The following is a 26952-nucleotide window of genomic DNA, read 5'->3' on the forward strand; positions in this document are numbered from 1 at the left end:
ACACACAGACACACACACATAAGGACACTTTTGAGTCGCCAATCCACCTACCAACGTGTGTTTTTGGGCTGTGGGAGGAAACCAGAGCACCCGGAGGAAACCCACGCGGACACGGGGAGAACACACCACACTCCTCACAGACAGTCACCCGGAGGAAACCCACGCGGACACGGGGAGAACACACCACACTCCTCACAGACAGTCACCCGGAGGTGACTGCGACACTACCTGCTGCGCCACCGTGCCGCCCCATATTTTCATAAGTATGGACCTGAAATTTGAACCTATTTGAATAAAATTTGACGGAGTTCATTCATTCATTATCTGTAACCCTTATCCAGTTCAGGGTTGCGGTGGGTCCAGAGCCTACCTGGAATCATTGGGCGCAAGGCAGGAATACACCCTGGAGGGGGCGCCAGTCCTTCACAAGGCAACACACTCACGGACACTTTTCAGTCACCAATCCACCTACAAACTCGTGTTTTTGGACTGTGGGAGGAAACCCACGCGGAGACTGGGAGAACACACCAAACTCCTCACAGACAGTGGGAATTGAACCCACAACCTCCAGGTCCCTGGAGCTGTGTGACTGCGACACTACCTGCTGCGCCAGGTAGTTTGAAGGAGTTAAAGACGTAAAATAAAAAGGTGCGATAAGCTGAAGAGGTTCATTTGCACATGGTGGCCATCTTGAATCTAAATTACAGCATTTTTTTTGGATAATCATTTAGTTTCAGACTCCTGCTAACATGTTGGCACCAAGCTCAAGAGAATTGAAAGAAAAACCAAGGACTTAGTTCACAAAAGTAGGGTTTGCTAATTATGCAGATTTGCTCAAAATCGTAGTGGACAGAGCTAAAAGATCCAAATTGCAAATTAGTTTGACCAGACTCATGGAATCAGGGAAAACAAAGCTTTTGTCTCTATGCCTCACAGTGTAGGAGTTAGGGACCTCAATGTGTTTCACTTTGCTGTAGCGCCACCATCAGGCCAAAGAGTGTCATTTTGCTTGGCTTAGTCATTTGCCCATCTGCTGTACCTTGCTGCCAAATGTGGTGTTCCTGGGCCTTACAGTCTTCGCTACACATTGCGATTTGAATAGGATCTCAAACCCACCATAGGTCAATAATACCATATTTAGTCTCACCATCGTGTGGTGTAAGAAATGACTACTTTCCCATATTATTGCTGAGCCATTCATGTTAGGAATACAGAAACGTTTGAACTCATACTGCTATGTAGATATTTACCTAACATGGACATATGTGATATCGTCTGAATCCCAAGGACCTGAAGTTTAATAATTATTAAAAAAAAAAAAACTTTCCTCACTATGTGACTTACAGGCCACTCCCAATAACACAGATCCTGCATGTTTTCCACAAATCCAATAAATGCACCTATAACTCAATAACGCTTTGCCCAAAATTTTAAAAACGTCAGATGCTTGATCAGTATGAGGATTAGATGACATGATTAAATTATGGTGATATAAATTAATATATGATGTACAATACAAAAAAAAAAACAAAAAAAAACACGACCAATTATTATCCAATTGTAATGCCCCCTTTTGGTGCATTTTGGTCATAATTTATGTGCTCCTTCAGAGTAAGGCCCTACACATATCTGTCAAGTATGTTCTCCATTGGCCTTAATTTGTTTGAGTTACAGCTGAATCTATAAAGCTCCACCCACTTCAATTTGTTAATATATTGCGGCAACAGTGTGTTCAAATGTTGAACTTCTTTTGATAATTATTTACCTACAGACTCTGAAGTTTCCAACAAGACCAATTGGTTGGGAATAGAAAAAAATCCAGTGACTACTTTGAAAAGCTCAATTTTCAAACAACTGGCCAATGAGGAAATCTGATGCATGTTTTGACAATACATTTCAAAGTTGTGAGGCCCTATGCAGAGAATACAGAGAATCATATTGCTTTTGAGACACTTAATTCTCACTGATATGTTCTATATTTTTCTGTCATTGCACCCTCTAGTGGCTATCGTTTCTAAATGTTTTTATTTACTTAGGAAGTACCTCCAGGGACACACTTCAAATTTCATTATGGTTGGAACTTGTTAAGGTTATCAATCAGCTGCTGACAGCTAATTGGCCAATAGCGGTCACAATTTTGCCCATATCATATAGTCCTTCATTTTCCACTTATAGCCTTGCCAAGAGAAGCATGCCAAACAACAGTCCTATCTGCTTTGTGGATGCTGAGAAACTTAGCATTTACAGCACTCCCACAGCACAGTTCAGGGTCGTGGTGGGTCCATAGCCTACCTGGAATCACTGGACACACACCCTGCAGGGGGCACCAGTCCTTCACAAGGCAACACACTTTTTTTGAGTTGCCAAGCCACCTACCAATGTGTGTTTTTGGATTGTGGGAGGAAACCCACACGGACACGGGGAAAACACACCAAACTCCTCACAGACAGTCACCCGGAGTGGGACTCAAACCCACAACCTTCAGGTTCCTGGAGCTGTGTGACTGCAACACTACCTGCTGCACCACCGTGCCACCCTTGCAAAAGTATGTTTAACAAATAATGCAAATTAGCTCAAAATCTAAGTGTGCAGAGCCAAATGATCCAAACTGCATATTAGTTTGTTTTCAACCAAGGAATACGGGAAAAAAAAGAATTAATCTCTATGCCTTACGGTGTAGGAGATATGGACCTCAAAGCGTTTCGCTTCACTATAGCGTCACCATCAGGCCAAGGAGTGTAATTTTGCTTGGCTGAGTAATTTCACACTGGCTGTACATTGCTGCCAAGTTAGGTTTTTCTGGGCCTTACAGTCTTTGCTCCACGTTGCCTTTTGAATAGGATCTCCATCCCAAAATAGATCAACAATATTTAGTGTCATAGTGCCATCAGGTGGTGAGAAATTTCTATATTACAATATTGTTGCTGAGCCATTCATGTTAGGAATGCACATACAGAACATTTTGAGCATGTACTGCACTGTGGATATTTACCAAACACGGACATGTGTTATCATCTGATTCCTAAGGACCTGAACTTTATTAATTATCATAAAAAATTTGAACTTTTCTCAGTATGTGACTTACAGGACCCTCCCAATAACAGAGATCCCGCATGCTTTGCACCTATAACTCCAATGCTTTCCCCCCAAAATTGTTACAGATTTTTAAGTAAAATACTTGATAAGCAGAAGAGGTTCATTTGCATATTCCATTTGCATTTACCATCTTTAATCAAAATTCCAACCTTTTTTCAATAATTAAGGTTCAGACTCCTGCGAATGATTTGACACCAGGCTCAAGAGACTTGGACAAAAAAATTATAATAAGATTATAATAATAATAGTAGGAAGAAGATAAATCTTAACATTTACAATAGGCTTCAAACATTACATTTTTGAACCCTAATAATAAACCCTGCTTCATAATTAAAGTGCTTCAACCCTAATGAATGCAAAGATTGGCAAAATGCAATCAAAAATCAATATCAAATAACTGAAAAGAGTAATAAGATAACCAAGTATCTTTTAAATATATACTTTTGATATATTTTTTCTGATATGCATTCACAATATATACATTCTGCACTTGATTCTAGGAATTTTGCTTGCAGATTTATTTTTGCTTTCGTAGAACTTTTGACACAAAATTCACTCCATACTTCTACCCTCCCAGTGAAAAAGATCACCATAGGACCACAACTGACCCGATATTATTTATTTTTTTTACATGATCAATACACAAAACAGATGTTGCACCAAAACTGCAGTAGCATTTTATTTGGAATTGTGCTGGGACGACTGCATTGGGCACTGCCACTTAATTATATAAAAACCAGAGTATTAGTAATTAACAATGATTTAATATGCATGAACTTGTTTTATCAATTGATGATTTCCTCCTAAAAACAAACAAACACAGTTTGCATAATACATCAGTCTTGGATCTTAAGGATACTTCGCTTCTGCAAGTCATTCATCTCTTTTAGAATAAGTGCAACATTGTATCGTAGCTCCTGGAACTTGGACACCGGTACCTATATATATATTTTAAAAAAATCATGTCATCAGATCATGAACAAAAAAGTCTGTATACATTTTTACCACTAAGCACCATAACATTCAATACCGTTCAAATTAGGAATCACTTGCTATTTCATTATATTTAACTAATTAAAGATTATACTATAATGTCCTAATTTTGGCAATGATTTTTAGTCTTAAAACTCTGGCCATTCACACAGAAAACAAGCACCATCCGTAAAGTGTAAGAGCAAAATGAGCACTATCTGGTAACAATCTTGTAGCTTTGTCCATGATAGTTATTAATGTTAAATGTTCTTTTAAATTAATTATTTACAACACTCATTCTTAATTACCTCAAAGCAATGGACATTCCCATCTGAAAGCTTTAAGTGCATAAGAACGGAGGGCTGCAAAGCTCGAGCCAAAGAGCTGAAATACAGAAACATAATTTAATCAATTACTTAATGTTATGTATAGTTTTATGAATATTATCTCTCTATCAAAAACTCTCATGATTTACTGCCAAAAGTAAAATCTATCCAAAAAGAGATTATGAGAATGCCTTTTTATTGGATAAGTTGTCAAGTCCGGCACAAGTAATCTAGCTCCAAAACATTTTGAAAAATCCTAATTTCCTCTTTGTAGTCCATCAGCCATTCAACAATAAGATGCTGATAATAGAAAATATAGAATGATGTCCATTTAATTTAGCTGCATTCGCTTCATAACTACTTCAAAACTAAGAAAGCAAACATCAGACCAAAAAAAAATCTGTGCTGATTATCTATATTTGGAATAAAGGAGAAAATTGCTTAAACTATTTGTTTTTCTTGTCAAACCATGCCTTTGAGCACAGGTCTGCAATACCTTGTTGAAATGGCAACATCAACTCTCCACCTGAATTCCTCTAAACTAGGTAATCTTGGACCTTGTTGTCCAACTACAGAATCCAATGCAGATCGCCTGGAAGAGAAAAACAAAAATTTAGTTGAGGACAGCCAACTCATTACATTTCTTTTTAATTTGAAGAAAAAAAACATACTAGCAAATTAATAAATAAATTTAAATGGGCTGTTGGCTTCTTCATTAGTTTATTATTGTAGAATGAATACTTATTATTCAATATTCAGTATTGCCTAGAAAAAAAAAAGAGAGCATAACTAAACATTAGCCTATTAAAAATCCTGTTTTATTATTTTTCAAACTGCTTTAACCTTATGTGGATATTCAGTTTTTGAGCAATATAATATGAGGGAGTGTGTTATCATGAAATAACAGTACAGCTGTGTTGCGGCACAAACACGAGCCAAAGGTGAGTGCTGTGTTCCATCACAGCTGTGCTGTTATTTCATGATAACCCATGACCTCAAGGGTTCTTTTGCTTGTATGCAACAGTTCAGGTAATAAAGTATAAAATAAATAAACTGAGCTGTGAAAGTGGTGTCAAATATGTTTATAAAATGTATAAATCCTTCCACCAACTTATAGATCCTCAACAGGTATCAACTCTACTGCACTGCATTCACTGCCCAGACTGGCCCAGCCTCAGCTAACTAACTTTTTACTTTATCACTTACCTGCCGAGTAAATTACCCAGACCGCTAATTTGCTGAATAAACTACTCTAGATAAACTTACTACGGTCCAAAACAGTTCATCCAGCCTGGGGTGCTCGATCGTATCTTGTATTATGTTCCCTTTGTAGTGCACTATAATAGGGAGATAAGTTAGAGAATTCAACCAGCCAAACCTTGCATTATAGTTCTAATACAAAACTATCCATATTGGACACATCTGTATGACTTAGTTTTAAAGATTTTGTACTCGGTTTTAAAAACACAGTTATGCCTTACATGTAATATTAGTGCACTTTGTAGCAAATGCAAACTGATTGGAGACTCTCCTCACATTACAGCAAGTGAATATCCAATGGGTTCTCTCTCCAATGGTATCTGTTTTCTCTCTTCATTTTTAGGGAACCAAGCACCAAAAGTGCTGAAGCCCTCTCGTGTTTGCTCTGTATTTTAGGGGTTCAAGCATGCAGTGCTTGAAACTGTATTGTAATAATTTTAATTTGTTATTATTAGTGGTTTGAGTATAAAATGGGCAAAGCCCTATTGTGATTGTTCAGATTTTAATTTGATATTAGGGGTTCGAGCATGTAGTGCTTGAAACCCTATTGACTTTAATTAGGGGTCCAAACACCGAAGGTGCTTGAGTCCTATTGTTTTTGTTCAGTTTTTTTTCTTCTTTTTCATCAGTGAATCACGATGGGCAGCCCAAACCATAAGGCCTACAGATTTTATACTTGGTCAACAGGTAGTAAGCCCTCCCGCTACTGAGGTGCTTGAGCTCAGCCCAATAGGCCTGATGTTGGCGCTAGAGACGAAATTCTTGTTTTCCCCTAATTCCTCAGGTCAGACCCTACAAAAAAGCCTCAAGAACGAAGTTTCACCCACATAAATGTTGAGCTAATTTGCGTAATATTTACCTAATAACAATAAAATATGTCCAAACAAAAATATAGAAATTTTGATCAATACTATGTTTATTACATGTGTTTAGTACATACCCATTCCCAAAGACAACACTGGCAAAATCTGCAATGAACTCCTCTGAAATCCTGCAGGAATAAATGTTGTTACTGGTGTCCGATCCCATCTGCCGAAACAGGCCGTTTCAGACTGTTTCAATAAAATTCTCTTACCTAAGCTCACGAAGATCTTCTTTAAAACCCTGACAAAAAGAAATGTAGCTATTTAATTTAAGATGTAAATCACTTTAATCAAAAACGAACTGCACTCTATACGAAATGTGTTTATGCCTTGTGTCCATCAATTCCAAGTAGAACGCCCACCATCACCTTGATTGGGATGTAGAAGTTGCAAATAAATTATATCACCCAATCATTACCAATACATTATCATTAACTGCACTCCTGATGTTTACTAAACTGACTCTCTCATCACTCTTTATGTCATTTTACCACAGGTGCTATCCTGTCTGTATGTGTATTAGCTCATTAATGATGGATGATGGAGAGAGTACTAGAGCAGGAAGAACCAGGTGGGCTGCTAGGCTTATTGGGTGCTTAGCACCTATAAAGTTCTCTCTATAGAATCGTCCCTGGAAACGACTGCTTATTTTACTTGTGATACAACTATCCATCCATCCATTATCTGTAATCGGGCGCAAGGCGGGAATACACCCTGGAGGGGATGCCAGTCCTTCACAGGGCAACACAGACACACACACATTCACCCACCTACGGACACTTTCGAGTCGCCAATCCACCTGCAACGTGTGTTTTTGGACTGTGGGAGGAAACCGGAGCACCCGGAGGAAACCCACGCAGACACAGGGAGAACACACCACACTCCTCACAGACAGTCACCCGGAGCGGGAATCGAACCCACAACCTCCAGGCCCCTGGAGCTGTGTGACTGCGACACCTACCTGCTGCGCCACCCTTGTGATACATCTATCTAGCATATTAAAAACATCACATTGACATATTAACAAAGTAAACAATTTGGGGGAGGGAGTTGCTCAACTCATAGACGTATTTCAACCTAAAGTGAGATTACCTCTTGCTTTAATGACGTTGACGACAGACGCAGAGCTTCTTTGAGAAGTTCATACATTCCTGCAACTATACGACTGAACTTCTCGTCTGAGAGTGAGCTGCCCGCTGCGATCTCTGTCATTGCTCCACTGCATGTTTTCCCCTTAACAGCGTTCGCCACCACTGTAAAAAAACACAAAAAATAAACAGCTGGCGCCACAGCACGTCGCCTTGCTTTTTAAAAACCGCAGTTTAAACTGTCGCGTTTAGAATGGTAATACCACCTTTAAGGGTTTTTCTGAAAATTTCTTTGTCTAAATCCTTCAGTTCCTTGGACATGAGTTCGATTCCTGGGGGGACCCTTCCTCCGAAAAAAACGACATTTTCCGCCATTGTGCTGCCTGTAGTTTTTAAACAGAGTTCATTTAAACCATCTACTGCAGAGAAATATGTTGGCACCAACGGTCATTTCAAACAGGCGTATTAAAAGATTGTTCACTGTCTAAAACCATGCCACTGTAAGCCCCATTTTAGTCAAATATTCCAGTGAAAAGGCAATGTTTTCAGTGTCGTCTCTCATGTGACCAGCAAGGAATTATGGGAAATAACCAACAGGCGTCCGTTCGGGGGTGCGTTCACGATGCCCAGTTTAGTTCTGTTGTTTTGTGACTCTGACAACTAAGTAGAATTGTTTTATTTAAAGTAAATTACACATCATTTAAATTGCATTGTTGGCACATTATGAATGCTTTTATAATATTGATTTTCGTACTGAGTACTGCATTTTCTGAAACAATGCAGCACATGAATGTTCCCCTTGAATTAACTGTGATACTTTTTTAATTAAAACAAAAACTGGATTCAAACAATAGAACGTTTTTAGCTAATTATATTAATATATTTTTATTAATATTAATTTAATGTTTAGAATTAAATATCAGGAAACAACTTTTTGGAAAACTGAAATGTCTTTAACAGCTTTTGGAACATTGATTACTCAATTCATGAATGTATCGTTCTTTTTTACATCTGTGTTTAAGGGGCTGTATATTGTATTATTCTGGATGTACTGTTTGTTTAAACTCTTGGTTAGAGTCATTTGGTCTCTAAGGAAAACCCTTGTGTCCTTTATTAAGCAGGGTCGTGTGTATCAATTTATGGGGTTCTTGGTAAACACAGGCCCTTACTCAGGATTTATTACCCTTACAGATGTCTAATAAGAATGATATTATTGACCCACACGAATGACAGACATATTAGTGACAATTGTCTAAATATCTTTGCAACTGATGGTGGTCTGGCAAACTTAGACTTGTTGGTTTCATTGATATTCATTACACTATGGGAAATCATGCATTAATTCATGGAGAGATAGTGACTCACTAACCATGTAGCAGATCTGCAGGCCATATTTTAATGTTTCTTGTCATGCTAGTTATGAATATTGTAGCTGTTGCTGAAAACTGGATGAGCTGTGACTCATGGCAGAACTCCCAGCATACAGCACATCTCTCCAGTGTGTGTGTGTGTGTGTGTGTGTGTGTGTGTTTGTATTTGGTGTTTGGAGAATTACCTGGGCAAAGCAGTGTCCACCATCAGTGTATGGTCATATCAAACCCAGATACTGTCTGTTCCCTTGCTGTATTACTTGCCATGAAATCACAGTAAAATAAAGCTTGCTTAACTTTATACAAATTCCTTACATTTGTTACAGCATTAAATACAAAACTGAGAAAAGCCAGAATGTAAAGACACTGATTTATCTACCAGTAATAATTACACACAGGCGCCTTTTCTTATTATACAAATACGAACACACTGTATGAAAGTGGGGGAAATAATTACATTTTTCTTTAATTCAATAATTCATAAATATGAATTGAGTAGTTTTGTGTTATTAACCGAATCTGAGCTGTTGAACGTGCCTTCGGTGTGTGACGGGGATGTGTTTCCGGAGTGCTGAAAGGAGGCGGGGTTTGGCCAGACCGTCCCAGTTCGCTGGTGGTCATTCAGTATTTCTAGTAAGAGTGTGAGGGCGAATGATATATAGATCGTGTGAAATCGCCATTCGGATTCTGTTTGGCGGAGCTCGGTCGGGAGGGTGCAGATAGGCTTTAGTGAACAGATATGGAGCTGTTTCTCTGAAGAAATAACAACAGGTAACACTATGTTATTTTCAGGAAAATATCTCAGTGTTCACGCATGGCTAAAGGTTACGAAATTATTGCTAAATTCCCAATTAGAGAAATATTGTAGGTTTCAATCCGTCTGAAACGCCGTGTTAGCTAATCCAGTTTGTTTTGAGGAGGCTTAGCTAGCTAGCGTGTTTGCTAGATAACTAACGTTAGCGCGCTAACTGATTTGTCAACAAAAGGTTATGATGCATAAATGCTTAATAAGCCTGGTTTATTTAAGGCCTATCATATACGGGCACGTGCACAGACAGTTTTTTGGGGGCAAGTGCTCAAGCCAAAAAGTGCACCTATCGCAGAAATTATTCATAAAATGAAATAATAAAAAAAAAACACGCAGTAGGATGTTTAACCTTTATATTTTTTTGTTAGCACAATCAATACACATCTAGTCAAATAACTCAAATGATCAAGTTACATAAATAAATGAAAACAAGGCCATGTTGTGCGTAAGTAATAAGTAAGATTTTAAATAAAACAAAACTACTGAACTTGTCTAATTTGTAAAACGGTTAACTGTCTTTAAATTCTCTCTGTCTTCTGCAGTTTATCCCCCTCCCTCTTCATTAAACATGACAAACGTCAGTAAACATCTGGAAAAGGCTTTGAAATCAGTATTTCGTGACTCATGAGTACAAAACGTGTAGGCTATGCGTTATTCACGGATGCTCTTTGTATGAAAAGCCAGGCGTTTTCAGCGGGTGTGACTCCTAAATAAAGTAGAAAGGGAACTTTTCTCATCCACGGCAAAAAAGGCAGGTGCTTGAGCACCACTCTGGTTCTGTGTGTGTATGTTCATGCCTGCGTATTATTGCTAATTTATGACAGGGGCCAAAGAACAATACAATGCCCATTTTAAAGGTTCAAATTAGATTAACTAACGTTGGTAATAATACTTATTATTATATGGCGTTTTTAAAGAATTAAAAGACGCTTACAAGTTTTCATAATACAAGAAAACTGTAAAGACATGAGAACACCATCACAGTATCATAACATCACAAATGAGTATAGTACGACTTGATCGAGGGCTAGTTTAAGATTAGGAACATTCATTCATTCATTTATTCATTATCTGTAACCCTTATCCAATTCAGGGTCGCGGTGGGTCCAGAGCCTACCTGGAACCACTGGGCGCAAGGCGGGAACACACACCGGAGGGGGCGCCAGTCCTTCACAGGGCAACACAGATACACCCACACACTCACACCTACGGACACTTTTGAGTCGCCAATCCACCTACCAACGTGTGTTTTTGGACTGTGGGAGGACAGACAGTCACCCGGAGCTGGCCCCTGGAGCTCTGTGACTGAGACACTACCTGCTGCGCCACCGTGCCGCCTAAGATTAGGAACAGTTAAAGGCAATATTGAAGACAGAGGTTTTGTTTAAAAGTGAAGGTAGAGTTGGCCTGTTGGATATGTGAGGGAAGCAAATTCCTGAATCTGGGAGCCAGACTAGAAAGAGCACGATCAACATACCCATATAAGTTGGAAAGTGGTTTATTAAGGATGTAAGTTTTCATTTTCTGTGTACAATATGGTGTAAGCAGTGGCTGGTGACATCCTGTGCTATTGGGGAAGATCCCCTGAAAGGGTTGATTTGGAGAAGATTAATCACTTAGGGGGAGATTATACAAATGAGTTATGGACTTTAATTCAAGCTACATGTCCAAGTTTAGCACAAGTGTGACTGTAGATAACTAGGTAGATTCACTTTCCAGCTTATTTTTACATTTACAGCATTTAACATTTATGCCCTGCAACTTACAAAATGCTTTTTTTTATTATTATTATCTTGTCTTGTTCAGTTCTAGATGTCTGACAATCTTTATGAGAAGTTCCTTGCTCCTGAGGAACCTTTTCCCTTGCTGTCACAGCGAGGAAACCTCAGTGAAGATGGCACACTGGATGTTAGTGACTTCGGATGTCAGCTCTCCTCCTGTCATAGAACAGACCCTTTGCGTCGCTTTCACAGCAACAGGTATGACAATGTTTTTATTTTTTGAATGTATGTTCAGGGATTTAAACCTCTTATTTATACATAGCTTTCGAATCAGCGCCTTCAGTAAGAAATATACCCTACGCTAATGTGATCGAGCAGGTGACTTTTGGATAAATGAAGCAGCAATCGAACATAAGCAAGAGTAAAAACATATTAAGATACGCTTTCACTGGAGTTCCTTCACTATAACATTGAGATTTAACAATACAAGCAAGAATGGTAGTCCTACAGTCATAGAAGGCTTGGCATGTTTGACTATAGGTGTTATTGACTACTTGTGAATATAGTCTTTGCGAAGCAAACTAAATAAAAGAAGGGCAAGTGTAAGTGGCACTTCTGAACATAAATTACAGGGATTGTTAATGGTATTGCATGAATCACTGTCTAGAGGAACAGATTTTGCGAGCTTAGTTTGCTACAGCCAGTTGTCACCAATGAGACCCCAAGCTTTCCTGGAAATGCTTAGAAAAAGAGGCACTGAAATAGTGCTGGGTGATAATACGATATCGATATGTTTCATGATAATGTTTTGCTCATAACGATGATAAGCCTTGGGAAACAGAGCTCAATACCTTAATTTCTATTCCTGTTCAGCACAGCCAGCCATGTATCAGGCATGTATACTCATGCTATTACATAAATTAAACATAGGAGAGCGGCAGGAACATGAGAATGTAAACAACACTATAACAGGTTTAATTCAAATGTATGTGTTTATATATATATATATATATATATATTTTTTTTTTGCCTGACGTGGTTTTCCTCGCATAAAATCATTTCCTCCGCTTGCATATTTTTAATTGGAACCGACGCCATAGACCAGGCTGCTACTGGAACATTTTCCGCCTTGTGCCCAGTGATTCCGGGTAGGCTCCAGACCCACCGCTTCCCTGAACTGGATAAACAGATACAGACAATTAACATATGGATGTGTAAAATTGAAAATGTTCTTGGTTTCCCACTGTTACGAACACTGTTCTAAGTCTTCTAAGGTGTTAAGTGTAATATGCTTACAGTTCAGCACTTGGGAGTGTTTGTTTATTTATAAATGTATTATTTTAAATCAATCTTTTTGCTATTTCTGCTTCTTTAAACGCTTGAGACGGTAATGCCCTAAGAATTTTTTCATGACACAAGACATAGATATCATTACTTTTTGTGGTAATGAAAAGCTATTGTTCCAGTGAAATTTCCTTGCGAATTTGAGTAATGTTCATACTATGTGCACGTTTTATTGCCCTTTGTCACATTGTGGCAAAATGTTAATATTGTGATAAATATTGATATCGATCTATAAAGAAAAACTTATTGTGATAATATTTTTGGCCATATCGCCCAGCTCTACACTGAAAGCACTGTGACAGGACCGCTACCACCTCCTTTGTGCAAGGAGGAACAGGAAATGACCTCCAGCAGGCCACTTATATCCATGTTTCTGTGCAAACCGTCAGAAACAGACTCCAAGAGGGTGGTATGAGAGCCTGACATCCAGAAGTGGGGCTTGTGCTTACAGCCCAACACCATGCAGGGCGATTGGCATTTGCCAGAGAACACCAAGATTGGCAGATTCGCCACTGCAGCCCTGTGCTCTTCACGGATGGGAGCAGGTTCACACTGAGCATGTGACAGTCTGGAGATGCCATGGAGTACGTTCTGCTCACTGCAACATCCTCCAGCATGACTGGTTTGGCAGTGGGTCAGTAATGGTGTGGGGAGGCATTTCTTTGGAGGGCCGCACAGCCCTCCATGTGCTAGCCAGAGGTACCAGGATGAGATCCTCAGACCCATTGTGAGACCATATGCTGGTTCAGTGGGTCCTGGGTTCAGATGCATGACAATGCTAGGCCTCATGTAGATGAAGTGTGTCAGCAGTTCCTGCATAATGAAGGCATTGATGCTATGGACTGACCTGCCCGTTCCCCAGACCTGAATATAATCGAGCACATCTGGGACATCATGTCTCGTTCCATCCGCCAACGCCACGTTGAACCACAGACTGTCCACGAGTTGACTAATGCTTTAATCCAGGTCTGGGAGGAGATCCCTCAGGAGAACATCCACTGCCTCATTAGGAGCATGCCCAGGTGTTGAAGGGAGGTCATACAAGCACATGAAAGCCATATACACTACTGAGCATCTTTTTAACTTGTCTGGAGGAATTTCCACTGAAGTTGGATCAGCCTTTAATTTGTTTTTCCAATTTTATTTTGAGTATGATTCCAAATTCAGACCTCCATGGGATAATAATTTTGATTTTACGTTATTTTGTTCTCAATGCATTCCTCTGTAATGAATAAAGATTTTCAGCTGGAATATTTCATTCATTCAGATTGTGTTATTTTAGTGTTCCCTTTATTTTTTTGAGAAGTGTATTTCTTTGTTATTTTGTTTGTATTTTAATTAAGTTTAAATGATAATTTGATATATAATGTTCATGTATGAAGTAATCTATCAATGCTTGTTTCAGATGGAACTTGACTTCATGTGGCACCAGTGTGGCCAGCTCAGAGTGCAGCGAGGAGCTCTTCTCTTCTGTGTCTGTTGGGGACCAAGATGACTGCTACTCTCTACTGGATGATCAAGAGCTCACCTCCTTTGACCTTTTCCCAGAGGGCAGTGTCTGCAGTGATGTGTCTTCATCCATAAGCACATACTGGGACTGGTCAGACAGTGAATTTGAATGGCAGGTAAGACTTTGGAAAGGACAGCTCAGTTTATAATTGTTTACAAATCTCACCTCTATTATTATGGTATTATAGATTTGATTGAAGTGAAAATATTTACCAGGCCGGCCTAGAAGAGGCATCTGCACATATTGACTGACTGACACCTAATGTTGAAACACATGCGCAAGTAGGACTGTTAATTCAGCTGTATTTCACAGAGAGAACGTAATGTGGTGCCACTACACCGTCTGTTGTTAGTTCAGCCATAAATCACATTCCAGTTCGTGAACTAAATTTGGAACCGTTTGGCAGTGACCAGAGGTCCTCTTTTCCCTGGACAAGTACTCTTTTTGGGACCTAAAATTGCGTGTTCAAGGGGTCAGAGAGTTGAATTGGGACACACTTGTGCCATTTCAGTGCTGTAGTTCCACGATCCACCGCGGTGAGTAGCTCAGTGTTTTACTGGAGCCTCGAACAGAAATGTGTTGAACGTTGTTGATGTAATATTTATCATAGTCTCTTCTTAATGTTCGAAGAATGTTTCTGTGACCCAGCCTTTTGTTTTCTGTTATATATTTAACAAACAGAAAGTCATCTTTTCTGTTCCTATAACGACAAGAATACACAGACACATCTCACCGTTACTGATGAGTAAATTACATCTGCACAGCTTTTTGTTTGACTTTACATGAAAATGGGAAAATTTCTAGATTATTCAAACCAGTACACCATCAGTCACCCTTATAGAAATGTAAGTCAATACATCAATATCTAGTTCCCAGTAATGCCCTGTTCCTTTATGAAGTATATATTTCTTGGTTGATAAAATGTTAAGGGTTTTAGAAATGTTCAAAAACTTAAATGTTATTTTGTTGCCTTCTGGTAAACGAGCTGCTTTAACGTCATTTGAACACAGTGCTTCAGTTTTGTAGCTTTGAATGAACTACACTGTCAACAACTGATGAGATAAACTATTTTTATAGTTTATTATTTGTTGTTATTATTGTAAACAAAGACATTCATATGAAGCACCAAAGCTTCTCCAGATCTTCGAGTGAAAAGGGTATGTATTTTGGGCTTTCCTGTTTTTGAAATGCCAGAAGAACCTCTGTGCAAATGGCTATATGGTTAATGGCAGCCCAGCTAAACTAGACTTGCCTAGTTTCTCTTTGCTCTGGTTTTTAAATATCTAAATTTCATTTCATTTTCATGCAAATACCTATGTAATTAAACGGTTAAGTAAATAAAAGGCCATGCTGAAAAATCTGTCAGAGAAGGTATAAATATGAATTTTTGCCTAAAACGGGGTGAATGAGTTTGAAGCTGTGATGTGTTGATGTTAACAACATGCCTAATGCCTTAAATCAGAGGTTCTGGTCCTGTGTGATTTTTATGGTTGATATACATAAGTGAAAATAATTGCCATATTCTGTTGATTTTGAAAGTTATGAATTGTAAATAATTGTTATTTTAGAACATGTTTAATGCACAAAATGAATCCCATTTAATAATTAAAGGACGGTATGCCTTTATGAACCAATTAATGCCATGGCCTGTGAAGTTATGTTAATATGTTGTTCCTCAAACACTTAGTAGCAGACACAAACAAACAAACAAAAAAAAATGTGTCACAGATAGACACAAAACTATATAGGTTTAATAGCTGAATCTTCTGGCAAAAACTATTTAATATTTCAATTTAGGCAAATCTGGTACCTGGTCCCTGGAACTGGGTATTATTATAATACCTGCTTGAACCTGGTTTAAAGCAAGCCAAGTAGGGACTAAACAATGATGTTTAACACTTGTAGACTTCCAGCACAAACTAGCTACAGTGGTGATCGCATTTGTATTATCGGATTTAGAGCAGCAAATATTTTTTTCTTTTGAAGAGATTCACATGCTCCTTGGATTTGTTGGTAGACAATCTCCAGTGAGAGGCGGACATGCATCAATAAAAACTAATATGTTAGAACTGGGGTATGGAGCCACGTTCAGTCAAAAATAAATAAAAAATACGAATACATGACGAGGAAACAGCGGCTAACTTCTATGGACTATGTCAGCCTTAATGTTACCGCCACCATTCTTGTTATTTTCCAAGTTCCTTTTAGAGACTGGTTAAGTGATATGACCAGCTACATTTCCAATGCGAGCTGTGGTAGTGGAAATGCAATGAGGGAAATGTTCCTTGAGCCAAGCCAACGTAATGCCAAGCAGTGGAAAAAGTGCCTATAGACCACATTTTTACAAAAAAAAATTTAATTAAATAAAAAAAAAGAGTAATTACTTTTTCTAAAAATGTGTAATTACATACTATGATGCATGAAAATAAAATATTCCCTTTGAAATGTCTGCAACAGACAATTTGAATTTTCAGCAGTTTGGCATTGTTTATAAACCTTGATGAAGCATCAGTGGTGTGAATATTGAGCTTTGTTTATCTATGGGGGATGGGGACCAAACTTGGCTTCAGAATTCTTTTAAAGTAAACACTATTTGACAGTGTTCAGATGATTCATTAAATTGCCCAATGAATTTGACATAGTGTTCTCCCAGTGGGTTTCCTCTCATGGTACAAAAACAAATGTTGGTAGGTGGATTGGCTAATGTCCATGAGTGTGAATGTGTGAGTGTGTCTCCCTGTGAAGGACTGGCACCCCTTCCACTGTAGGCTTGCCCTGTGTAGGCTCCGGACCAAATGCCACTTGAGCTCTTTATGCAGTATTTTTATTTATTTATTTACCCCCCCCCTTTCCTTTTCTCCTCCTGCGTGCATTCTTAAAATCAATTCTAAATGGGATAATGTATGCAGAGCCTTAAAGCAATGGAAAATATAAATATAAAGCATCTTGTATATATCACCATTTCTTTTGGAATGTGTTATGTAACTTTTCTAAATGATTCTCAAGGTTGTCTAGTCTGATGTTGACCCAGTAGTCTTTTAAAAGATTATGATAACTGGAAAACAATATTATAACCACAGACCCATTATTTGGCACAAGAAAACCATACATTCTAGTGTGATGATTTTTGTCTAATAGAAAATGTACTGTCTTGTGTTCTTACTCAAATTTCCTTGCTAAACTTGTCCCCATCATGTGGCATTAAGAATACAATGCCTAGAACGTGCTTCAAACTCCAAATGCAAATTTTAATACCTGATAAACTGTATTAGCTAAATTATTTTCTATCTTTTTTTACTCTTGATTCCATAAAACATTAGTGCATAATCCATATATAAAATGATACAAACTCTTCAGCTTTGGCTGAACTAAACAGTGGACTAATAAGCACTAGACCTTGCGCTGATGTTCTAGTATTCTGCAACAGCTTTGGTTTTTGTACTTTATTGAGATGAATTTTACAGTCACTTCTCTTTTAACATGAAAGTTATATTCTATAACAGTATTTCAAATTTGATGGTTTTAAACTCATGTGAGGTGACTGTAGTTCATTATATATATGTTATTAGTGTTCTCAGACTGTAACACTCACTCATGCATTCTCAGTTGCCGGGAAGTGACATCACCAGTGGTAGCGATGTGCTCTCGGACATCATACCCAGTGTTCCAAGTTCACCCTGCCTTGTGTCAAAAAGAAAGACCAAATCACATGGGAACTTGGATGAATTGCCATGGAGTGCCATGACCAATGATGAACAGGTATAGCTTTAAACAACAGATTAAAGCTAAATTCAGTGCAGCATTTCTGAATATTTTCAGCATTCAGCTTTATTACAGCTATAATTTATTTAAGTAATTTTTTTTACCTTTCAGGTGGAGTATATTGAGTACCTGAGTCGAAAAGTTAGTACTGAGATGGGACTACGGGAGCAGCTTGACATTATTAAAATAATTGACCCCAGTGCACAGATATCACCAACAGACAGCGAGTTCATCATTGAGCTGAACTGCCTCACGGACGAAAAATTGAAACAGGTCAGTAGATATCAAATATATATAAATATTATTTAGTTTTAATAAAATGTGTAGTAGTTAAAACTACAGGGGATCACACTCCTCAGCCTCCCCGGTAAGGTTATATAGTGGCTAATAGAGTCTGGCTAATAGTTGAACCTCAGATGCAGGAGGAACAATGCGGATTTTGTCCCCTTAGTGGAACACTGGACCAGCCGTTTATCTTCGCTAAGATCTTGGAGGGTGCATGGGAGTTTGCTCAACCAGTCCACATGTGCTTTTTAGACGTGGAGAAGGCATTTGATCATGTTCCTCTGGGTATTCTGTGGGGGGGATTCAGGATTATAGGATTTTGGGCTCGCTATGAGCTGTCCAGTCCCTATGTAATTGAGCAGGAGCTTAGTTTGCATTGCTGGTAGTAAGTCAAACCGGTCCAGTTAAGATTGCACTCTGTCAGGGCTGCCTGTTGTCACAGATTCTGTTCATAGGCAGTATTTCTTGGCATAGCCAAGTGGCGGGTGGTGTCTGGTTTGGTGGTCTCATGTAGTGATGGCAAAACCTGGCTTCATGAACCAATGAGGCTTTCCAGCCCAAAGGTTCATTACCCAAAGCCTCATTGAATCGTTCACACTAGTGACACCTGCTGTGCAAAGGGATATGTGACAGACTTAATTAATCCTGAGCCAGAGTATCCATTTTCTTTTTATTATTATTATTCTGTTATGTCCGCAGTGTGTTCATGTACTGTTCCTTGCTACCAAGCTGTAAACATGTAAATCTGCCCCCATCTGCCACATGGAAGCAACCTAAACGTTGAGGCTGACCGAGTGACTTGAGCAGCTTGTACCAAAAAAAATAAAGCCGTGTCTGGTTCGGACATGCTGTGTTTTGACTGTAATATGACACTGAACAAAAAGTCAAATATAAATGCTGAAAAAAAAACATCCCAGCTGTAATACTGGAGCATGTTTACAGCAAAAGCCTCTTCACTGAACTGTGAGGGTAAAAAATAATTCATTAATTGTAATTGTGGTAAAATATACAATTAATCATGATATTGATTTGGCTCACATCGCCCAGCAATACCAGAGTGCATAAAAATGTCAGTGCTAGCTGATGCAAATGTGGCTATTGATGTCTTTGTTTGCTCCAGTATATAAGTGGATCTTCATGACTTGCCAGGTTTACTTCAGACAAGTAACGGTCTACGAAGCGCCACAAGGCTCGAATTTAAGATGTCTTAATTATAATTTAGGATTTATGACTTATCAGATGACCAATTTGTTGACATCATTAGAGGCATCTTAAAAGATATTTTGACTTGTCTTACTGTTCTTACTAGTCAGACTGTAAATGCATATATCTTAAATTGTAATGTAATTGTTACTAGTCAAAACCCTGTAGATATACAGCATTTAATTAAAGATGGTCAGATGAAGTCTATTTAATGTTTAAAAAAAAACCTGCCATATGAAGCCCTTTTTATGTGGTAGCAACAAAATGTATCAATCACGTGTCCCACAGAATTCGAGGCCTCATGTCATCAGTCACATGATTTTTACTGTAATGATAAAAGCCTCGAACCGGTGCTTCATCTGGCTCAACACTTTATGCTCAACAAAGGCTCAGTCACCTCACTTCAAATGTCACATCACTAGTCCCAGGATCCCATGTCTGCTTTTTGCAGATGATGTGGTCCTGTTGACTACATCAGGCCAGGAACTCCACTCCACTGTTGGCCCATGTTGCAGCCAATGAAAATCAGCACCTCCAAATCTGAGACTATGGTACTCATTTGGAAAAGTTAGGAGTGCTCTCTCCAGGTTGGAAGTGTATTTCAGGGTCTTGTTCATGAGTGAGGGAAAGGTGGAGTGGGAGGTTGACTGGTGCCAGTAAAGCAGACTCTGTACCATTCTGTTGTGGTAAAGAGAACGGAGTCAAAAAGCAAATATCTTGATTTACCATTCATTCCCAACTCTGACCTATGGTCATGAGCTTTGGGTAATGGCTGAAATAAATGAGCTTGCGGGTGCAAGCGGCTGAAATGGGTTTCCCTTGCAGGGTGTCTGGGCTCTCCCTACGAGACAGGGTGAGGAGTTTGAACATCCGGAGAGACTTGGAGTGGAGCCACTGCTCCTCCATGTCCAGAGGAGCCAGTTGAGATGGTTCAGGCATCTGGTCCAGACGCCTCCTGGACACCTTCCTGGTGCATGTCCAACAGGGAGGAGACCCTGGGGAAGACCCAGAAAATGCTGGAGAGATTATATTTCTCAACTGGCCTGGGAACGCCTTGGTATCACTCCAGAAGTGCTGGAATAGGTGGCTAGGGAGAGGGAGGTCTGGGTTTATTTACTCTGATTGCTGCCCCCAGGACCCGGACCAGGATAAACGGAAGACGATGGATAGATACATAAATGTTCCTGAAAGCGTGCAATTTTTCAGAGAATCTGAGCTGTTTGATTCCTACAGAAACAAAATGTGAAAACCCTTTGTGAAACTGAAATAGCATTGTAGTGATCATGTATAACTGTTATTCCACCAGCTCTACACAGAGCTATAGATGAGAGAATATGTTGTACACCTACCTTTGTCCTTCAGGTGAGGAATTACATCCGAGAGCACAGTCCGAGGCAGAGACCTGGCAGCACAAGGGACAGCTGGAAACGCAGTGTGGCAAGCAGTGGCAGTACCAGTGGTGTAAGTGCCCACAGTAGCAGCAATGCCAGCATGGTTAGCAGCGCCAGCAGTAGCACTGGCTCCACAGGCTCAAACTCCTCCACAAATATCAGCCGTGCACACAGCGATGGCAACCTGGCCACTGCAGCGGAGCGCATCCGAGACTCGAAGGTAAGCGCTTTTTATGCTATTTTTACATTTTAAAAGAAAGTATACCCTTTGCAAATGTGATTAGTATCTATATGTACTGTTCCAGAGTTTTTAAATTTACATTTTCAAATATTTATATTTAAATTATGCGATCATGTGACTGATGAACGTAAAGCTTGCACAAGATGCAAAAAAGATGATTTGTCTTCCCTCCCATATACACTATACATTCAGGAGTTATTTTGTGAATTCCAGTACTTTTTTCAGGTCAAATATACTTACTAGAATATTATCAAATGCCTGGTAGATACATCTAGTCAGCATATTTAACTTGGTTGAGCAGTGTTTTATCAATTTTATCATATTGGGATTGGTAGTTTAATATATCAAATTTGGAATCATAAATGTTTGTGTGATCATTTGTGAATAGTTCTGATTGTTTTTCTTTTACAAATTCTTTGTACAGAAACGTTCTAAACAGAGGAAAATGCAACAGAAGGCTCTGCGTAAAAGGCAGCTGAAAGAACAAAGACAGGCTCGAAAGGAAAGACTCAGTGGTCTCTTCCTCAACGAAGAGGTCCTGTCATTAAAAGTCACTGAGGAGGAAGACCATAGTGATGATGTAGACATCTTGATGTGACAAGAGTGAATTAGTCAGTGCTCCCTCTAAGCCTTGATTCTGTCACTTACTCTGTCATCTCTTATGTTCCTTAATCCCTTTAATGTCTTAACCAGTTGGAAACATGAACATGTAAATGCATCTGTAATGCCAACAAGTCAGTCAAATTGAGAAGACTTACTAAATGGCAGTATACATTTAAAAATGACATGTATGCAAAGGTTCTACATTTTCATTATCTTAGTTATACAGGTGCATCTCAATGAATTAAAATATCATGAAAAATTTTTATTTCAGTAGTTCAATGCAAAAAATGAAAGTCATATATAAATGCATTACGGGAAAAAAAGTTGCACAAGCAACAGGGAAATCTGCAGCCTTTAAAGTATTGTCAAGAAAAGGCCATTATAAAATTGGGGGAGATTCACAAAATGAAGAAGAATTCATTTCATAACACATTCCATGCAGTGACACACACACACACACACTAGTGAACACTAGGGGGCAGTGAGCACACATGCCTGGGGCAGTGGGCAGTCCTAGCCACGGTGCACGGAGAGCAGTTGGGTGTTAGGTTAGCCTTGCTCAAGGGCACTTCAGTCAGGACGTGCTGGCTCTGGGGATTGAACCGGAAACCTGGTTAAAAGTCCTGTTCCCTAACTACCAAGCCACAGCTGCCCCCAAGGAGTTTACTGCTGCTGGAGTCACTGCTTCAAGAGCCACCACACACAGATCGTGTCCAAGAGAGGGGCTATAACTGTCGCATTCCCTGTGTCAAGCCGCTCATCTACACCAAACTACACCAGAACCATCTTACCTGGGCCAGGGACAAAATGTACTGGACTGTTGCTCAGTGTCCAAAGTCTTGTTTTCAGATGAAAGAAAATTTTGCATTTTATTTGGAAATTAAGGTCCCAGTGTCTGGAGGAAGAGTGTAGAGGCACACAATCCAAGTTGATTAAGGCCTAGTGTGAAGTTCCTACATTTAATAACCACAGTATCACTGTGCTTGATTGGCCAGCGCACTGGCCTGACCAAAACCATTTGTCAAGAGGAAGATAAGACACAAGCCCCAACAATGAAGACGAGCTGAAGGCCGCTATCAAAGCAACCTGGGCTTCTATTAAGGGCATAGAATTAGGATGGAAGGAAGAGACGTGTCCCCAGCTTTTAGACGGCATAATCCTTCTAATCCTTGCAAAGAAACATGCACGCCCACCCAGTTTGTGAACATTTGGCATTCACTAACATACACATGTTCTACTAAAGAATCTGGTGTTTACTTAGCGTTCATGAATCTGGCAGAAAGATTTTGGGAATGACCATTTCTTCGTACATTATGGGCAGTTTGCTCGTGTTTTTTATGACGGTTTCAAGAATGAGGCCCAATGACTTTATGGTTTTCATTGGCTGTAAGCCATAATCATCAACATTAAAAGAAATAAATGCTTGAAATAGACCACTCTGTTTGGAATTAATCTGAATTTCACTTTTTGAATTGAATTACTGAAATAAAACGTTTTGATAATATTCTTATTTATTGAGACGCACCTGTAATAATGTGATATGCCTGAGCACCAGGCATAGAGGGAACACTGAAAGCTATATGCGTTAATAGTCATCACCTCCATTGTGTAGCTGTGATTCAGAGAAGTCTTGTTTAGATGCATTTGCTTTTGTTTAAGTTGAAGTCTGACACTTTTAATAATTTTCAAAAAAAAGAATTTTTTTTGTTAAAATTATTTCTCAGAGTAATTACAAAGTTATTGGAGAAAAAAGGAATATTTGCAAATATAGCAAGGCTACATAATCGTATATTGTCTAGGTGTTAAATCGTAGTCATCATAGACAAATGCATTTTTTGCTTCATCACTGGTGATCTTTGTATATGTTCATTTTTGTCCAAATTGTGTTGTTCTGAAGCACTTAAAGGAGCAATCTGTAATACTGACACAAAGCGATTAAAATCGGAACTATAATACAGTTTCAAAGCAGTGGAGAGAGCTGTCTGCCTCCTCCCCCTCTTCGCTAGACGTGAAGCTCGACCAGGTTGCTAGTTTGAGGAAAACTGAACAAACAAGCAAGAGACAAGCTTAAGAACATTGGGCTCTAATTGCTAAGACAAAAAGTGACCGAGCAGTCACTTACCCTGCATTTACAAGCCTTTACTGTCCAAACCCACATTAAACATTTCGACTAGACAAGGCTGGTGTTACTTATCGATTTTCCCTTCTACCATAAATGTCATTTAGGAGGCAGAACTTTGCTTCGTATTCACAATTTTCTTAGTCAAACATTTCATTCCTCCTTACGTGTTCGCTTACGAGTCTTATTGGCCTTACTAAGTTCTGTTCCAACTTAAGAGCTAGCGCTATAGCGTTTATAACTTTTTGAAGCAACTGTTATTCCAGTTTATCTTTTTAAAACACCCAAAACAATTGTATGTTATGTCACTAAACATTTACCTACTTAAGTGAAAGGCAAAAATGGACAGAGCCGCTGCCACTTCCCCTGCATTTACAAGAATTTACTTGTGTAAATTGTCTAAGCCATATTTTAGACTAGACAAGACTGGTGTTTTTTTCCCTTCAATCATATGGAGTGTTTTAGCGTTGACTGTTTCCTTAATCTATGATCACACACCCTGGACATTTTATTACTAAGTACAGTATAGATCTTACAGATTGCTCCTTTAAGGAACTCACCCAAAATCTCACTTCACCAGGTAAGTTCTCTTGGTTCTTTCATCAGGTTTTATTTTGTCTCAAAAGTTTGTAACTCTCCCCACTTTGCTTGCTGAAGTGCATTTTTATTTTATTTAACATTTCTGTACATTGCATGTGTTGTAGTTTCAGAGATAGTTTAAAGTTTGCACCTGTGTAAGTGGATTTGTGACACTAATGAATGGGGATAGTTTTACCTAGGTTGAGAATTTGTCATTTTAGCTCACTTTATAATTTTTTTTTTTTACTCAGCCCTCTGTATGTTATGGAGCCCCTAAAGGAACATTTTGGGGTGTGTCAGTTCCTCAAATGAACTATCTCTGGATATTACCCTGAGAGAATTGTTTCAGTGGCAAGAGCTTAAACAGTTTCTTTGTAATTGTAAAAAAAAAATGGTTAAATGGTGGTAAATTAGAGTAGTGAAAAATCACAGAATCAATATTCACCACTCTGAAAAACAGTGTTAGTGGAGTAAATAATGAATATGGCATAATTACTGATCAGAGTTGGTAATGTACTTAATTTTTTGCCTTGGAAATCACCAAGTATATTTTGTGTAATTATCTCTAGATAATGAATTTGAAGGGGAAAACAATCTCACTTAATTGTTCCCATGTACTTTTTTCCCCACTGCATGTCCTTTTGGGGGCTTAGTACTACTATGTTTTACCTTTCAAATCTCTTGTGCAATAGAAGCAAGATTCTGTTCAAATGTCACAGTTTTTTTCATGGTAAAATAACTCTTGGAATTTTGTACTTGACCAGATTTAATTAGGCAGTTGCGTTGAGATCTCTCCAAAAACAAACAATAGCCGCACACATTTATGTAAATACTGTACAAAAAAAATAAAAAAATAAAAAAAAGCCATTGTAAAGCTTTCACAGAAATATATGCATAGATTTCCTGAAGTCCTACTTGATTGATTAATGATTAAGTGTTTTGTAAAGCTTTGCGTCAAATACATCATTTTCAGTAGTGGTGCTAAACTACTGGTCTAGTTGCAGCTTGCAGTTGTCAGATCTTCCATTTTAAAATGGAATTCCACAGGGTTTTCTAAATTTGTGTGTATTTGTTGCAAGCCCATTCTAGAGAAATGTATGGATGCATTATTTCAATTTAAACGTCTCTGAATAATTTACAAAAATTTTGTTTTGGATGGGAAAATGATATATTTTGCTGTCATTTGAGTAATGTCTAAACACTAATTTTCCAAAGTACTTTTCAGCCAAAGTTAAAAAATAAAAATAATCAAATATTCAAGAACCTGCATATATGTAGAGAAAGTCTGAATTAAAATATCAGCCATGTAAAGTTGAATCACGTTCATGAGTGAGATAATAGCGAATTATTGTCTTGCCTCTGAGAGTGAAATTCTTTATTACTTTGTTTACGGTTTGTGAAATGTGTTTCAACATAATGCAGATGTAACTGAGGGTGTGTGTACCTTTTTTAGAAATTTGCAGTTGTGCCAGTGTGCATGCATTGCAATACAATATGTACTACATTTATTTTCTCTAATATGAAAATGTAATATAAATTCTTATTATACAATAAATTGAAAATAACCCTAATGTATACCTTCACCTATTGTACGAAAAGATCAGATACATTTTCAAACTTAACAATGCAAATGAGCTTTGCATTGAGGTGAGATTTACATTGTAAGTATGGTGAGAAATCAAATAAAGAATGGAAGCATTTTGTTTTTTTGGTCCCACCATTAATGTACCTGAGCTTGCACTTTAAAATGGATGAAAAATAAAATATGGAAGAGGACACTCAAATTTGACACTATACAGAAAATGAAAATGAGACCTGAAAAGATTTGTAGAATGTTTCAGGAATTATGGTTCATATATAGATATCAGCTTTCTTTCCTCGTAAATCTAGGTCTAGTTGACTGCTTCGATTGTAGACCTAGTCACCTCAGGCTTTTCTTTAGCCTTTAACTTAGTAACAGAGTCTTGCTTTTCTGTTTCCTACACTATGTCCAAATAGTTAATTAATAAATAAATCACAGAGACATGCCACAGGATCTTTTTTATCATCCTTCTGGCATCAAGGAACTATTACAAAAAAAAAAAAAAAAGTTAGTAATATAACCTTAACCCTTAAAGATTCTCTACTTTGGTCACCACAAAATCTTTTTACGCGTTTACAATTCTTATTGGCATTATTTGTAAGTTTTTAAAGCAACTTTTTTCCACTTTATCTGTTTAAAACACACAGACCAGTAATACATCATATCACTAAACATTCACCTAAAATAGGAAGAGCTGCTACGTTTACAAGCCTTAATTTTCTAAATCCACCTTAAATATTTAGATTAAACAAGGCTTGTGTTATTTTCTTTTCAACTATAAATGTTATTTTAGGAGGCATACCAATTGCTTTATTCACTGTTTTTGTAT

At 38.4% G+C, this 26952-nt stretch overlaps 2 protein-coding genes across 2 annotated transcripts; one reads left to right on the forward strand and one right to left on the reverse strand.

The window, feature by feature from the left end:
- Positions 1 to 3690: 3690 nt before the first annotated feature.
- Positions 3691 to 8197, reverse strand: commd5 (COMM domain containing 5). Its single transcript, XM_066649197.1, has 7 exons — positions 7872 to 8197; positions 7610 to 7770; positions 6730 to 6758; positions 6595 to 6645; positions 4891 to 4986; positions 4377 to 4452; positions 3691 to 4034 (listed from the first exon to the last, which is right to left on the reverse strand). The coding sequence occupies exons 1-7, from the start codon at positions 7978 to 7980 to the stop codon at positions 3933 to 3935; spliced, it is 624 nt and encodes a 207-aa protein (XP_066505294.1). The 5' UTR covers positions 7981 to 8197; the 3' UTR covers positions 3691 to 3932.
- Positions 8198 to 9591: 1394 nt separating this feature from the next.
- On the forward strand, positions 9592 to 26246 carry fam199x (family with sequence similarity 199, X-linked). The gene is made up of 7 exons (XM_066649846.1): positions 9592 to 9746; positions 11590 to 11762; positions 14254 to 14473; positions 17965 to 18117; positions 18232 to 18393; positions 20971 to 21219; positions 21665 to 26246. Exons 2-7 carry the CDS (start codon positions 11596 to 11598, stop codon positions 21836 to 21838), a joined length of 1125 nt encoding a protein of 374 aa, XP_066505943.1. The 5' UTR covers positions 9592 to 9746; positions 11590 to 11595; the 3' UTR covers positions 21839 to 26246.
- The last annotated feature ends 706 nt before the right edge of the window (positions 26247 to 26952 follow it).

Source organism: Hoplias malabaricus, chromosome 17 (genome assembly GCF_029633855.1).
Source record: "Hoplias malabaricus isolate fHopMal1 chromosome 17, fHopMal1.hap1, whole genome shotgun sequence".
Classification (NCBI taxonomy): Eukaryota; Metazoa; Chordata; class Actinopteri; order Characiformes; family Erythrinidae; genus Hoplias; species Hoplias malabaricus.